The 13,802-nt window shown below is 49.7% G+C and overlaps 1 protein-coding gene across 9 annotated transcripts in view; it reads right to left on the bottom strand.

The window, feature by feature from the left end:
- Positions 1 to 13,802, bottom strand: part of snrka (SNF related kinase a) — a 59,512-nt gene that overhangs the window by 9,072 nt on the left and 36,638 nt on the right. For all 9 annotated transcript variants that reach the window (XM_042319098.1, XM_042319100.1, XM_042319096.1 and 6 more), the window contains exon 4: positions 6,338 to 6,550. In XM_042319098.1, the coding sequence (XP_042175032.1) occupies positions 6,338 to 6,550 (213 nt within the window). The remainder of the gene's footprint in view (positions 1 to 6,337; positions 6,551 to 13,802) is intronic.

Here is a 13,802-nt window from a genome sequence, read left to right as displayed (position 1 = left end):
TCCCTCTGCTCTCTCCTCATCATCAGTAAAGCCCTTCCTTCAGACAGGGGGTTAATATCCCTCTGCTCTCTCCTCATCATCAGTAAAGCCCTTCCTTCAGACAGGGTTAATATCCCTCTGCTCTCTCCTCATCATCAGTAAAGCCCTTCCTTCAGACAGGGTTAATATCCCTCTGCTCTCTCCTCATCATCAGTAAAGCCCTTCCTTCAGACAGGGTTAATATCCCTCTGCTCTCTCCTCATCATCAGTAAAGCCCTTCCTTCAGACAGGGTTAATATCCCTCTGCTCTCTCCTCATCATCAGTAAAGCCCTTCCTTCAGACAGGGTTAATATCCCTCTGCTCTCTCCTCATCATCAGTAAAGCCCTTCCTTCAGACAGGGTTAATAAAGAAGGCCAGTGTGTGTCTGTGAAAGACTGGCTGGCAGCGGGCCTGCTGCTTTAAAGTGGAGCCAGTATGTGTGTTTCAAATCACATCCATGATTCATGTTCAGGGTAGGAGGCTAAGGGAGGGCTGCTGTTGGGTTCACATGCTACAGTTCAACACTCTTATCTGCTGACTGAGTCCCCTCAGATGTTCAGGTTCAGTTATATGCGTTAGTAGTACTGATGTCAGTGGTGAGCATGACACAGAAACAGGTTTGGTGGGTTGCAGAACCCGCAATATGAAAAGGACAAAAGAAGAGCAGACTAAGGAACATCATTCATGCCTCCACAGCAAATGGCACAGTCGGTCAAGGCAAAATGCATTCTGTCAAATACCTCGTCACTTGCAGAAGATTAACGGCCATCTGCAATTATGTGTGTGTGTATAGGTTAGGTCTGTGGCGGTCATTCAATTTTGTCATCTGGTGATTGTCATGCAAATAATTGTTGGTCTCATGGTAACTGACCGTTAATTAACATAAACATGTTTAGCTGAATAAAATAGAAGGGATATTTTCTCCAAACCTTTCCAAGGGTGTGTGGTCATGCTGCTGTTCTGTGTTGACCGGTTAACAAAGAAACTGGTCCTGCTATATGCTTCATTTAGAGTTATTTATGAGACTTTAGCTGTGATATAAAACATCTAAACATAGAGCCTAATGTTGGTACATTTTAAAGACTGCATGATGCGACTAAGGATTTGAAAAAAGTTGCATGAAAGGCATGAGCTCTGTTCTGTTTCTTCCACAGGCTGCACACACTTCATCAGTCTCTCATTCACCATTTTACAAGCTCTTGATAATATTCTCACCCATCAGACTATTCTCAATTTAATCTGGTCTTTACATACAGCCTACTAATATTCTTTTTGATTCAGAATGGCACACAAAAAACCTAAATGTAATCCGTAGCCTGCACTGGAACAGTGGAATGGAGGTTACGTGCAGCGCGTCCATAAGGCTCGGGGAGGCTTTCTCTAAAGTAAATAAAATGGCCAAAACTACATAGCCTAATTAGCCTTACCTCGTCTATACAGAAATAAATAAAATCATTCAAAATAGGCTACTGTCACACTGCTTTGCTTCATCTTGGCCAAGTCGTAGTTGTAAATGAGAACTTGTTCTCAACTAGCCTACCTGGTTAGATAAAGGTGAAATTAAAAAAAGAAATCATGATTTGGCCAAAGAGGATCATTAGCTAAAAAATAATAATTGTGGATTGTTCTAAATCGCATTGCCTACAGTTGGAAGGAAAGGCAGCGTGCGCAATTTGGGCAGATTATTGTTGAGTTGCGACTGTCTGAAAAGTAGAGAGGCCAAGCCAGACATATCGCAATATTCAAAATACAATCGCGGGAAAACAGATTGGAAAACAAATTGTTATTGCTGTAAAGAGAAGATGAGGAAAATACTAATTTGTCCTTTAGTTATCAAAATTCTCAACTTAATTGAGCGAACAACAGTAGAGCCTATTTTATTGGCACCAGCAGAGACAGAGCAATATGTCCGGTGAGTGCACATTGTGCAGATTGACTATTTATCATTGTCGGGTCAGTGCTACTTTAAAGTTAGTTATTGGACAACAGTTTCCTGCTCCAGTTTAGATGGAGGTCATATTCTATTTGTCTCCCCTGATAATGGACAACGTCGTTTTAATTGATTGTTCCTCAGTGTCAGCAGAATAGGCTACTCTGTAATTTGTCATTAAAAAAGATTCTGCTAATGTCTCCAGTCATATGAAGTGTAATAAAATTGCATAAAATGTGTTCATAAAAGACCACATTTTTCCCATACAAAGAAGAAACCTATCTGATAGAGCCTAGGTCTACTCTACACTATATGCACTCAGCCATGCATTTAACCTGTCTTTTTTGCAAACAGTGATGGAGTTATATTATTAGCCTATGACTATCCACTCATCACATTATGAATAATAGGCATCTTACATAAGTCTGCAAATGCAATGATGCTTTATTATAAAGGTGCACTTTTATGGTGAAAATGTGCTACTCACACCACGCCTATGTACACCAGGTAGACTACACCGGTTGGAAAGTGGATGAATGTGCTACTCACACCACTCCTATGTACACCAGGTAGACTACACCGGTTGGAAAGAGTATTAATGTACTTTATTTTAAGAACTGAGCAATAAACCTAGCAGCAGGAGAAAGCTGGGATCTTCTTTTAAATAGTGGCCAGTCAAAACTGGTTTCACACACAAGATTGCGCAATAACTGAGCTTATAAGAACACGTTTCACTAGGCTCTGTGCTCTATAGGCTCTGTGCTCTATGTGCTCTGTAGGCTATGTGCTCTATGTGCTCTGTGTGCTCTGTAGGCTATGTGCTCTATGTGCTCTGTAGGCTCTGTGCTCTATGTGCTCTGTAGGCTATGTGCTCTATGTGCTCTGTAGGCTATGTGCTCTGTAGGCTATGTGCTCTATGTGCTCTGTAGGCTATGTGCTCGCCAACCGTGTTGCAGGGCTCCTAGGCCTATAGACTAGGCTATGTGCTCACCAACCGTGTTGCAGGGCTCCTAGGCCTATAGACTAGGCTATGTGCTCGCCAACCGTGTTGCAGGGCTCCTAGGCCTATAGACTAGGCTATGTGCTCACCAACCGTGTTGCAGGGCTCCTAGGCCTATAGACTAGGCTATGTGCTCACCAACCGTGTTGCAGGGCTCCTAGGCCTATAGACTAGGCTATGTGCTCACCAACCGTGTTGCAGGGCTCCTAGGCCTATAGACTAGGCTATGTGCTCGCCAACCGTGTTGCAGGGCTCCTAGGCCTATAGACTAGGCTATGTGCTCACCAACCGTGTTGCAGGGCTCCTAGGCCTATAGACTAGGCTATGTGCTCACCAACCGTGTTGCAGGGCTCCTAGGCCTATAGACTAGGCTATGTGCTCACCAACCGTGTTGCAGGGCTCCTAGGCCTATAGACTAGGCTATGTGCTCACCAACCGTGTTGCAGGGCTCCTAGGCCTATAGACTAGGCTATGTGCTATGTGCCAACCGTGTTGCAGGGCTCCTAGGCCTATAGACTAGGCTATGTGCTCGCCAACCGTGTTGCAGGGCTCCTAGGCCTATAGACTAGGCTATGTGCTCTATGCCAAACCGTGTTGCAGGGCTCCTAGGCCTATAGACTAGGCTATGTGCTCACCAACCGTGTTGCAGGGCTCCTAGGCCTATAGACTAGGCTATGTGCTCACCAACCGTGTTGCAGGGCTCCTAGGCCTATAGACTAGGCTATGTGCTCACCAACCATGTTGCAGGGCTCCTAGGCCTATAGACTAGGCTTAGAGTTATTTGGCCACGTTAGTTGTGATAAAAGCTTTATCAAAACATATGGGATTTGAAAAAGTTGCAAAAATCATGTGCCTTAGACGGCACACACTGGGTATCATTTACAAGTGATAATATTGTCACCCATTAGACTATTCTCAATTGAATCTTGTCTTTACATATATTAAATAATATAAGTAGGAAATTCATTTAGATTTAGAATGGACCATTATCATGCACCTGTCTGAAGACAGGGGGAAAATACATGTCATCACATAAATAGCGACTGGAGGATGCTTTTCCCACGGTCCATTTTCATGCCAGCCAGATAGGCTACTCCTGTTGTAAAGAGAAGCAATGTGCTTAATATCAGGGAAGTTGAGAATTAAATATAGTAAGCCTATAGAAAGCTGATGGGATCATCTTAAGAGGCCATTAAATCTCAGTTTGAATAGCCTATAGAAATGTTGCGCAACACGAGCTCATGATTTTCCATTGCATTTGCATTGGTGTCAGAGTGGATAGAGGGACAATAGAGCCCTGAGTACCAGGCCATTAGGACCTGATGGAGGGACCGTAGAGCCCTGAGTACCAGGCCATTAGGACCTGTTGGAGGGACCGTAGAGCCCTGAGTACCAGGCCATTAGGACCTGATGCAGGGGCTGTAGAGCCCTGAGTACCAGGCCATTAGGACCCGTTGGAGGGGCCGTAGAGCCCTGAGTACCAGGCCATTAGGACCTGATGGAGGGACTGTAGAGCCCTGAGTACCAGGCCATTAGGACCTGATGGAGGGACCGTAGAGCCCTGAGTACCAGGCCATTAGGACCTGGAGGAACCGTAGAGCCCTGAGGACCTGTTGGAGGGACCGTAGAGCCCTGAGTACCAGGCCATTAGGACCTGATGGAGGGACTGTAGAGCCCTGAGTACCAGGCCATTAGGACCTGTTGGAGGGGCCGTAGAGCCCTGAGTACCAGGCCATTAGGACCTGATGGAGGGACTGTAGAGCCCTGAGTACCAGGCCATTAGGACCTGATGGAGGGCCATAGAGCCCTGAGTATCAGGCCATTAGCAAGTTTGGTAGGCTACTAATGACCATCAACAGCATCAGAGCACAGTTTTAGAAAAGCCTAGTTCCTGAGACTCAACGGTCATGTGGAATTTGACTGCAGTCACGACTTGTGACCGTCGGTGTGGCGGTAATACGGTCACCATAACAGCCCTAGTATAGGTACATGTTTGTATACCTATACATAAAGAAAGAAACTTCCCTTTTCAGGACCCTGTCTTTCAAAGATAATTCGTAAAAATCCAAATGACTTCACAGACCTTCATTGTAAAGGGTTTAAACACTGTTTCCCATGTTTGTTCAATGAACCATAAACAATTAATAAACATGCACCTGTGGAACGGTCGTTAAGACACTAACAGCTTACAGACGGTAGGCAATTAAGGTCACAGTTATGAAAACGTAGGACACTAAAGAGGCCTTTCTACTGACTCTGAAAAACACCAAAAGAAATATGCCCAGGGTCCCTGCTCATCTGTGTGAACGTGCCTTAGGCATGCTGCAAGGAGGCATGAGGACTGCAGATGTGGCCAGGGCAATAAATTGCAATGTCCGTACTGTTAGACACCTAAAACAACACTACAGAGAGACAGGACGGACAGCTGATTGTCCTCGCAGTGGCAGACCACGTGTCACAACACCTACACAGGATCGGTACATCCGAACATCATACCTGCGGGACAGGTACAGGAAGGCAAAAACAACTGCCGGAGTTACACCAGGAACGCACAATCCCTCCATCAGTGCTCAGACTGTCCACGATAGGCTGAGAGAGGCTGGACTGAGGGCTTGAAGGCTTGTTGTAAGGCAAGTCCTCACCAGAAACAGTGTAGCCTATGGGCACAAACCCACCGTCGCTGGACCAGACAGGAGTGCTCTTCACTGACAAGTCGCGGTCTTGTCTCACCAGGGGTGATGGTTGGATTCTGGTTTTATCGTCAAAGGAATGAGCATTACACCGAGGCCTGTACTCTGGAGCGGGATTGATTTGGAAGTAGAGGGTCCGGCATGGTCTGTCACAGCATCATCGGACTGAGCTTGTTGTCATTGCCTGCAATCTCAACACTGTGCGTTACAGGGAAGACATCCTCCTCCCTCATGTGGTACCCTTCCTGCAGGCTCATCCTGACATGACCCTCCAGCATGACAATGCCACCAGCCATACTGTTCGTTCTGTGCGTGATTTCCTGCAAGACAGGAATGTCAGTGTTCTGCCACGGCTATCGAAGAGCCCGGATCTCAATCCCATTGAGCACGTCTGGGACCTGTTGGATCGGAGGGTGAGGGCTAGGGGCATTCCCCCCAGAAATGTCCGGGAACTTGCAGGTGCCTTGGTGGAAGAGTGGGGTAACGTCTCACAGCAAGAACTGGCCCCCCCTTTTGACCCCCCCTTTGTTCAGGGACACATTATTCAATTTATATTCCGTTTATATCTCAGTTGTTGAATCTGGTTATGCTCAAACAAATATTTACATATATTAAGTTTGCTGACAATAAAAGCAGTTGACAGTGAGGACAGTTCTTTTTTTGCTGAGTTTATGTCCATGTATGTGTGTTGACTTACTCTACTATGGGCTCTCGGTCTGCGATGTCCCCCAGCACCATGCGCTGTATGATCCCGTTGTGCTCATCCTCAGACAGGCTCTTATGAGACACCAGGGGGGTGTTGAACTTGGTGGCTGGGGACGGGTCCACCCCCTGCAGCCAGGCATGGCTCTCTATCTCCTCCAGAGACGCACGGCCCTTTGGGTCCCGCTGCAGCATCCGGCCTACCAGACTAGAGAGAGGAAAAACTACTCATTGTTTTTGTCATCATTGACTGAAATTGCTCTTATAGGTTTGCTCTGGTAATGTAAGGTGTTTTATCATGCCAATAAAGCTCATTGAATTGCAATGAGAGAGAGAGAAACAGAGGCAAAAAGAGAGGCAGAAAAGAGAGGGCACCATGTTAGTCACATTGCAAACGACCACAGCATCCCCTGTGTTGGCACAACTACCATATAACCAACAGTTATGGATGAAGACAGTTTACAAAACATTCAGGACACCTTCCTAAAATTGAGTTTTACCCCCCCCAAAAAAAGTATTTAGTCAGCCACCAATTGTGCAAGTTCTCCCACTTAAAAAGATGAGAGAGGCCTGTAATTTTCATCATAGGTACACTTCAACTATGACAGACAAAATGAGAAGAAAAAAAATCCAGAAAATCACATTGTAGGATTTTTAATGAATTTATTTGCCAATTATGGTGGAAAATAAGTATTTGGTCAATAACAAAAGTTTCTCAATACTTTGTTATATACCCTTTGTTGGCAATGACAGAGGTCAAACGTTTACTGTAAGTCTTCACAAGGTTTTCACACACTGTTGCTGGTATTTTGGCCCATTCCTTCATGCAGATCTCCTCTAGAGCAGTGATGTTTTGAGGCTGTTGCTGGGCAACATGGACTTTCAACTCCCTCCAAAGATTTTCTATGGGGTTGAGATCTGGAGACTGGCTAGGCCACTCCAGGACCTTGAAATTCTTCTTACGAAGCCACTCCTTCGTTGCCCGGGCGGTGTGTTTGGGATCATTGTCATGCTGAAAGACCCAGCCACGTTTCATCTTCAATGCCCTTGCTGATGGAAGGAGGTTTTCACTCAAAATCTCACGATACATGGCCCAATTCATTCTTTCCTTGACACGGATCAGTCGTCCTGGTCCCTTTGCAGAAAAACAGCCCCAAAGCATGATGTTTCCACCCCCATGCTTCACAGTAGGTATGGTGTTCTTTGGATGCAACTCAGCATTCTTTGTCCTCCAAACACAACGAGTTGAGTTTTTACCAAAAAGTTATATTTTGGTTTCATCTGACCATATGACATTCTCCCAATCTTCTTCTGGATCATCCAAATGCTCTCTAGCAAACTTCAGACGGGCCTGGACATGTACTGGCTTAAGCAGGGGGACACGTCTGGCACTGCAGGATTTGTGTCCCTGGCGGCGTAGTGTGTTACTGATGGTAGGGCTTTGTTACTTTGGTCCCAGCTCTCTGCAGGTTATTCACTAGGTCCCCCTGTATGGTTCTGGGATTTTTGCGCACCGTTCTTGTGATCATTTTGACCCCACGGGGTGAGATCTTGCATGGAGCCCCAGATCGAGGGAGATTATCAGTGGTCTTATATGTCTTCCATTTCCTAATAATTGCTCCCACAGTTGATTTCTTCAAACCAAGGTGCTTATCTATTGCAGATTCAGTCTTCCCAGCCTGGTGCAGGTCTACAATTTTGTTTCTGGTGTCCTTTTACAGCTCTTTGGTCTTGGCCATAGTGGAGTTTGGAGTGTGACTGTTTGAGGTTGTGGACAGGTGTCTTTTATACTGATAACAAGTTCAAACAGGTGCCGTTAATACAGGTAACGAGTGGAGGACAGAGGAGCCTCTTAAAGAAGAAGTTACAGGTCTGTGAGAGCCAGAAATCTTGCTTGTTTGTAGGTGACCAAATACTTATTTTCCACAACAATTTGCAAATAAATTCATTAAAAATCCTGGAATTTTTTTTCTCATTTTGTCTGTCATAGTTGAAGTGTACCTATGATGAAAATTACAGGCCTCTCATCTTTTTAAGTGGGAGAACTTGCACAATTGGTGGCTGACTAAATACTTTTTTGCCCCACTCTATAAATGTATGCATGACTGAAGGTCGCTTTTGATGAAAGCGTCTGCTAAATGACATATTGTACAGTGGACAATGACCAAGTAATCAACACAACATCCTGTCTCTGCCCCTTCCTTTCTCTTAGATGCTGGAAAATCAAAAGACTGTCAGAACGAGACCTAAAACAGCAGTTTAAGCTACAGCCTACACACACACACACTAGCTACAGCCTACACACACACACTAGCTACAGCCTACAAACACACACACACACTAGCTACAGCCTACACACACACAAACTAGCTACAGCCTACACACACACAAACTAGCTACAGCCTACACACACAGACTAGCTATAGCCTACACACACAGACTAGCTACAGCCTACACACACACACTAGCTACAGCCTACACATACACACACAGACTAGCTACAGCCTACACACACAGACTAGCTACCGCCTACACACACACACGCTAGCTACAGCCTACACACACATGCTAGCTACAGCCTACACACACACACTAGCTACAGCCTACACACACACTAGCTACAGCCTACACACATACACATTCACACACACACTAGCTACAGCCTACACACACTAGCTACAGCCTACACACACACACACACACTAGCTACAGCCTACACACACTAGCTACAGCCTACACACACACACACACACACACACACACAGACTAGCTACAGCTCACACACACAGACTAGCTACAGCCCACACACACAGACACAGACTAGCTACAGCCCACACACACAGACACAGACTAGCTACAGCCTACACACACAGACACAGACTAGCTACAGCCTACACACACAGACACAGACTAGCTACAGCCCCCCACACACACAGACTAGCTACAGCCTACACACACACAGACACAGACTAGCTACAGCCCACACACACAGACTAGCTACAGCCTACACACACACACTCACGCAGACTAGCTACAGCCTACACTCGCACAGACTAGCTACAGCCTACACTCGCGCAGACTAGCTACAGCCTACACTCGCGCAGACTAGCTACAGCCTACACTCGCGCAGACTAGCTACAGCCTACACTCGCGCAGACTAGCTACAGCCTACACTCGCACAGACACAGACTAGCTACAGCCCACACACACAGACTAGCTACAGCCTACACACACACACACTCGCACAGACTAGCTACAGCCTACACTCGCACAGACTAGCTACAGCCTACACTCGCGCAGACTAGCTACAGCCTACACTCGCACAGACTAGCTACAGCCTACACTCGCGCAGACTAGCTACAGCCTACACTCGCGCAGACTAGCTACAGCCTACACTCGCGCAGACTAGACTACAGCCTACACTCGCGCAGACTAGCTACAGCCTACACTCGCGCAGACTAGCTACAGCCTACACTCGCGCAGACTAGCTACAGCCTACACTCGCGCAGACTAGCTACAGCCTACACTCGCGCAGACTAGCTACAGCCTACACAGAGAGAAGCAGATGTGGGTTAGCTGAGTTTTGTGTGCTGTACTCCTCCTGTGAGCTGTGCCATCTTCTGCATGGTGTCTCAGCCCAGTCGGTGTGCAGTCTGTCTGTCTGGCCAGGGATTTGTCAGCTCTGGGCTCCTGTAGAGCCGGAGCGGAGCAGTATGCCTATCTAAAGAGTGGCAGGCCAGGCAGACCCCTGATAAAAAGAATCCAACCCGTTTTTTAATAACCGCTGTCCGCTTCCATTTCCCTCTGCCAGCTGTGACGCAGACTGCGTGACCAAACCACAGAAATGCGTGCGCATGGCAAACGCACGCACACACACATGATAGGAGAGCTTCTGACTAGGCCCAAGACTAGGCCTATCCATCATAATTCTATCCGTCAAAGGTTCAACTTTCTGTACAATATTTATCTAAACATAAGCTTTACTTCTGTCTGAGCACGTTAAGAGTCTGATGCATACCTACATGTATTATTTCACTCCCCATTCCAGCCTCACCCCTCCTGCCTCTACCCATTCCAGCCTCACCCCTCCTGCCTCTACCCATTCCAGACTCACCCCTCCTGCCTCTACCCATTCCAGACTCACCCCTCCTGCCTCTACCCATTCCAGACTCACCCCTCCTGCCTCTACCCATTCCAGACTCACCCCTCCTGCCTCTACCCATTCCAGACTCACCCCTCCTGCCTCCACCCATTCCAGCCTCACCCCTCCTGCCTCTACCCATTCCAGCCTCACCCCTCCTGCCTCTACCCATTCCAGCCTCACCCCTCCTGCCTCTACCCATTCCAGCCTCACCCCCTGCCTCCTTCCAGCCTCCCCTCCTGCCTCTACCCATTCCAGCCTCACCCCTCCTGCCTCTACCCATTCCAGCCTCACCCCTCCTGCCTCTACCCATTCCAGCCTCACCCCTCCTGCCTCTACCCATTCCAGCCTCACCCCTCCTGCCTCTACCCATTCCAGCCTCACCCCTCCTGCCTCTACCCATTCCAGCCTCACCCCTCCTGCCTCTACCCATTCCAGCCTCACCCCTCCTGCCTCTACCCATTCCAGCCTCACCCCTCCTGCCTCTACCCATTCCAGACTCACCACTCCTGCCTCTACCCATTCCAGACTCACCACTCCTGCCTCTACCCATTCCAGACTCACCCCTCTAGCCTCTACCCCTCCTGCCTCTACCCATTCCAGCCTCACCCCTCCTGCCTCTACCCATTCCTGCCTCACCCCTCCAGCTTCACACCTTCAGTCTCACCCCTCCAGCCTCTACCCATTCCAGACTCACCCCTCCAGCCTCACCCATCCTGCCTCTACCCATTCCAGCCTCACCCCTCCTGCCTCTACCCATTCCAGCCTCACCCCTCCTGCCTCTACCCATTCCAGCCTCACCCCTCCTGCCTCTACCCATTCCAGCCTCACCCCTCCTGCCTCTACCCATTCCAGCCTCACCCCTCCTGCCTCTACCCATTCCAGACTCACCCCTCCTGCCTCTACCCATTCCAGCCTCACCACTCCTGCCTCTACCCATTCCAGACTCACCACTCCTGCCTCTACCCATTCCAGACTCACCACTCCTGCCTCTACCCATTCCAGACTCACCCCTCTAGCCTCTACCCCTCCTGCCTCTACCCATTCCAGCCTCACCCCTCCTGCCTCTACCCATTCCTGCCTCACCCCTCCAGCTTCACACCTTCAGTCTCACCCCTCCAGCCTCTACCCATTCCAGACTCACCCCTCCAGCCTCACCCATCCTGCCTCTACCCATTCCAGCCTCACCCCTCCTGCCTCTACCCATTCCAGCCTCACCCCTCCTGCCTCTACCCATTCCAGCCTCACCCCTCCTGCCTCTACCCATTCCAGCCTCACCCCTCCTGCCTCTACCCATTCCAGCCTCACCCCTCCTGCCTCTACCCATTCCAGACTCACCCCTCCTGCCTCTACCCATTCCAGCCTCACCACTCCTGCCTCTACCCATTCCAGACTCACCACTCCTGCCTCTACCCATTCCAGACTCACCCCTCTAGCCTCTACCCATTCCAGCCTCTACCCAATCCAGCCTCACCCTCCTGCCTCTACCCATTCCTGCCTCACCCCTCCAGCTTCACACCTTCAGTCTCACCCCTCCTGCCTCTACCCATTCCAGCCTCACCCCTCCTGCCTCTACCCATTCCAGCCTCACCCCTCCTGCCTCTACCCATTCCAGCCTCACCCCTCCTGCCTCTACCCATTCCAGCCTCACCCCTCCTGCCTCTACCCATTCCAGCCTCACCCCTCCTGCCTCTACCCATTCCAGACTCACCACTCCTGCCTCTACCCATTCCAGACTCACCACTCCTGCCTCTACCCATTCCAGACTCACCCCTCTAGCCTCTACCCATTCCAGCCTCTACCCAATCCAGTCTCACCACTCCTGCCTCTACCCATTCCAGACTCACCACTCCTGCCTCTACCCATTCCAGACTCACCCCTCTAGCCTCTACCCATTCCAGCCTCTACCCAATCCAGTCTCACCCCTCCTGCCTCTACCCATTCCAGACTCACCCCTCCAGCCTCACCCATCCTGCCTCTACCCATTCCAGCCTCACCCCTCCTGCCTCTACCCATTCCAGCCTCACCCCTCCTGCCTCTACCCATTCCAGCCTCACCCCTCCTGCCTCTACCCATTCCAGCCTCACCCCTCCTGCCTCTACCCATTCCAGCCTCACCCCTCCTGCCTCTACCCATTCCAGCCTCACCCCTCCTGCCTCTACCCATTCCAGACTCACCCCTCTAGCCTCTACCCATTCCAGCCTCTACCCAATCCAGCCTCACCCCTCCTGCCTCTACCCATTCCTGCCTCACCCCTCCAGCTTCACACCTTCAGTCTCACCCCTCCAGCCTCTACCCATTCCAGACTCACCCCTCCAGCCTCACCCATCCTGCCTCTACCCATTCCAGCCTCACCCCTCCTGCCTCTACCCATTCCAGACTCACCCCTCCTGCCTCTACCCATTCCAGCCTCACTCCTCCTGCCTCTACCCATTCCAGACTCACCCCTCCTGCCTCTACCCATTCCTGCCTCACCCCTCCAGCTTCACACCTTCAGTCTCACCCCTCCAGCCTCTACCCATTCCAGACTCACCCCTCCAGCCTCTACCCATTCCAGAGTCACCCCTCCAGCCTCTACCATTCCTGCCTCACCCCTCCAGCTTCACACCTTCAGCCTCACCCCTCCAGCCTCTACCCCTCCAGCCTCTACCCATTCCAGCCTCAACCCTCCAGCCTCACCCATCCAGACTCACCCCTCCAGCCTCTACCCATTCCAGACTCACCCCTCCAGCCTCTACCCATTCCAGCTTCACACCTTCAGCCTCAACCATCCAGCCTCGACCAATTCCAGGCTCACCCCTCCAGACTCACCCCTCCAGACTCTAACCATTCCAGACTCTAACCATCCCAGCTCACCCCTCCTGTCTCTCTCGATCTCTACTCATTCCTTACTCAGTCCTCCGGTCTCTACCCATTCCAGCCTCACTCAGTCCTCCTGTCTCTACCCATTCCAGCCTCACTCAGTCCTCCTGTCTCTACCCATTCCAGCCTCACTCAGTCCTCTGTTCTCTACACATTCGACACAACAGTGGTAGGCTTGATTACCAACAACGATGAGACGGCCTACAGGGAGGAGGTGAGGGCCCTCGGAGTGTGGTGTCAGGAAAATAACCTCACACTCAACGTCAACAAAACTAAGGAGATGATTGTGGACTTCAGGAAACAGCAGAGGGAACACCCCCCTATCCACATCGATGGAACAGTAGTGGAGAGGGTAGCAAGTTTTAAGTTCCTTGGCATACACATCACAGACAAACTGAATTGGTCCACTCACACAGACAGCATCGTGAAGAAGGCGCAGCAGCGCCTCTTCAACCTC

This window comes from Oncorhynchus tshawytscha, unplaced genomic scaffold (assembly GCF_018296145.1).
Source record: "Oncorhynchus tshawytscha isolate Ot180627B unplaced genomic scaffold, Otsh_v2.0 Un_scaffold_7589_pilon_pilon, whole genome shotgun sequence".
Classification (NCBI taxonomy): Eukaryota; Metazoa; Chordata; class Actinopteri; order Salmoniformes; family Salmonidae; genus Oncorhynchus; species Oncorhynchus tshawytscha.
The sequence above is the reverse complement of the archived record's forward strand: the minus strand, read 5'-3'. Positions and strand labels throughout refer to the sequence as shown.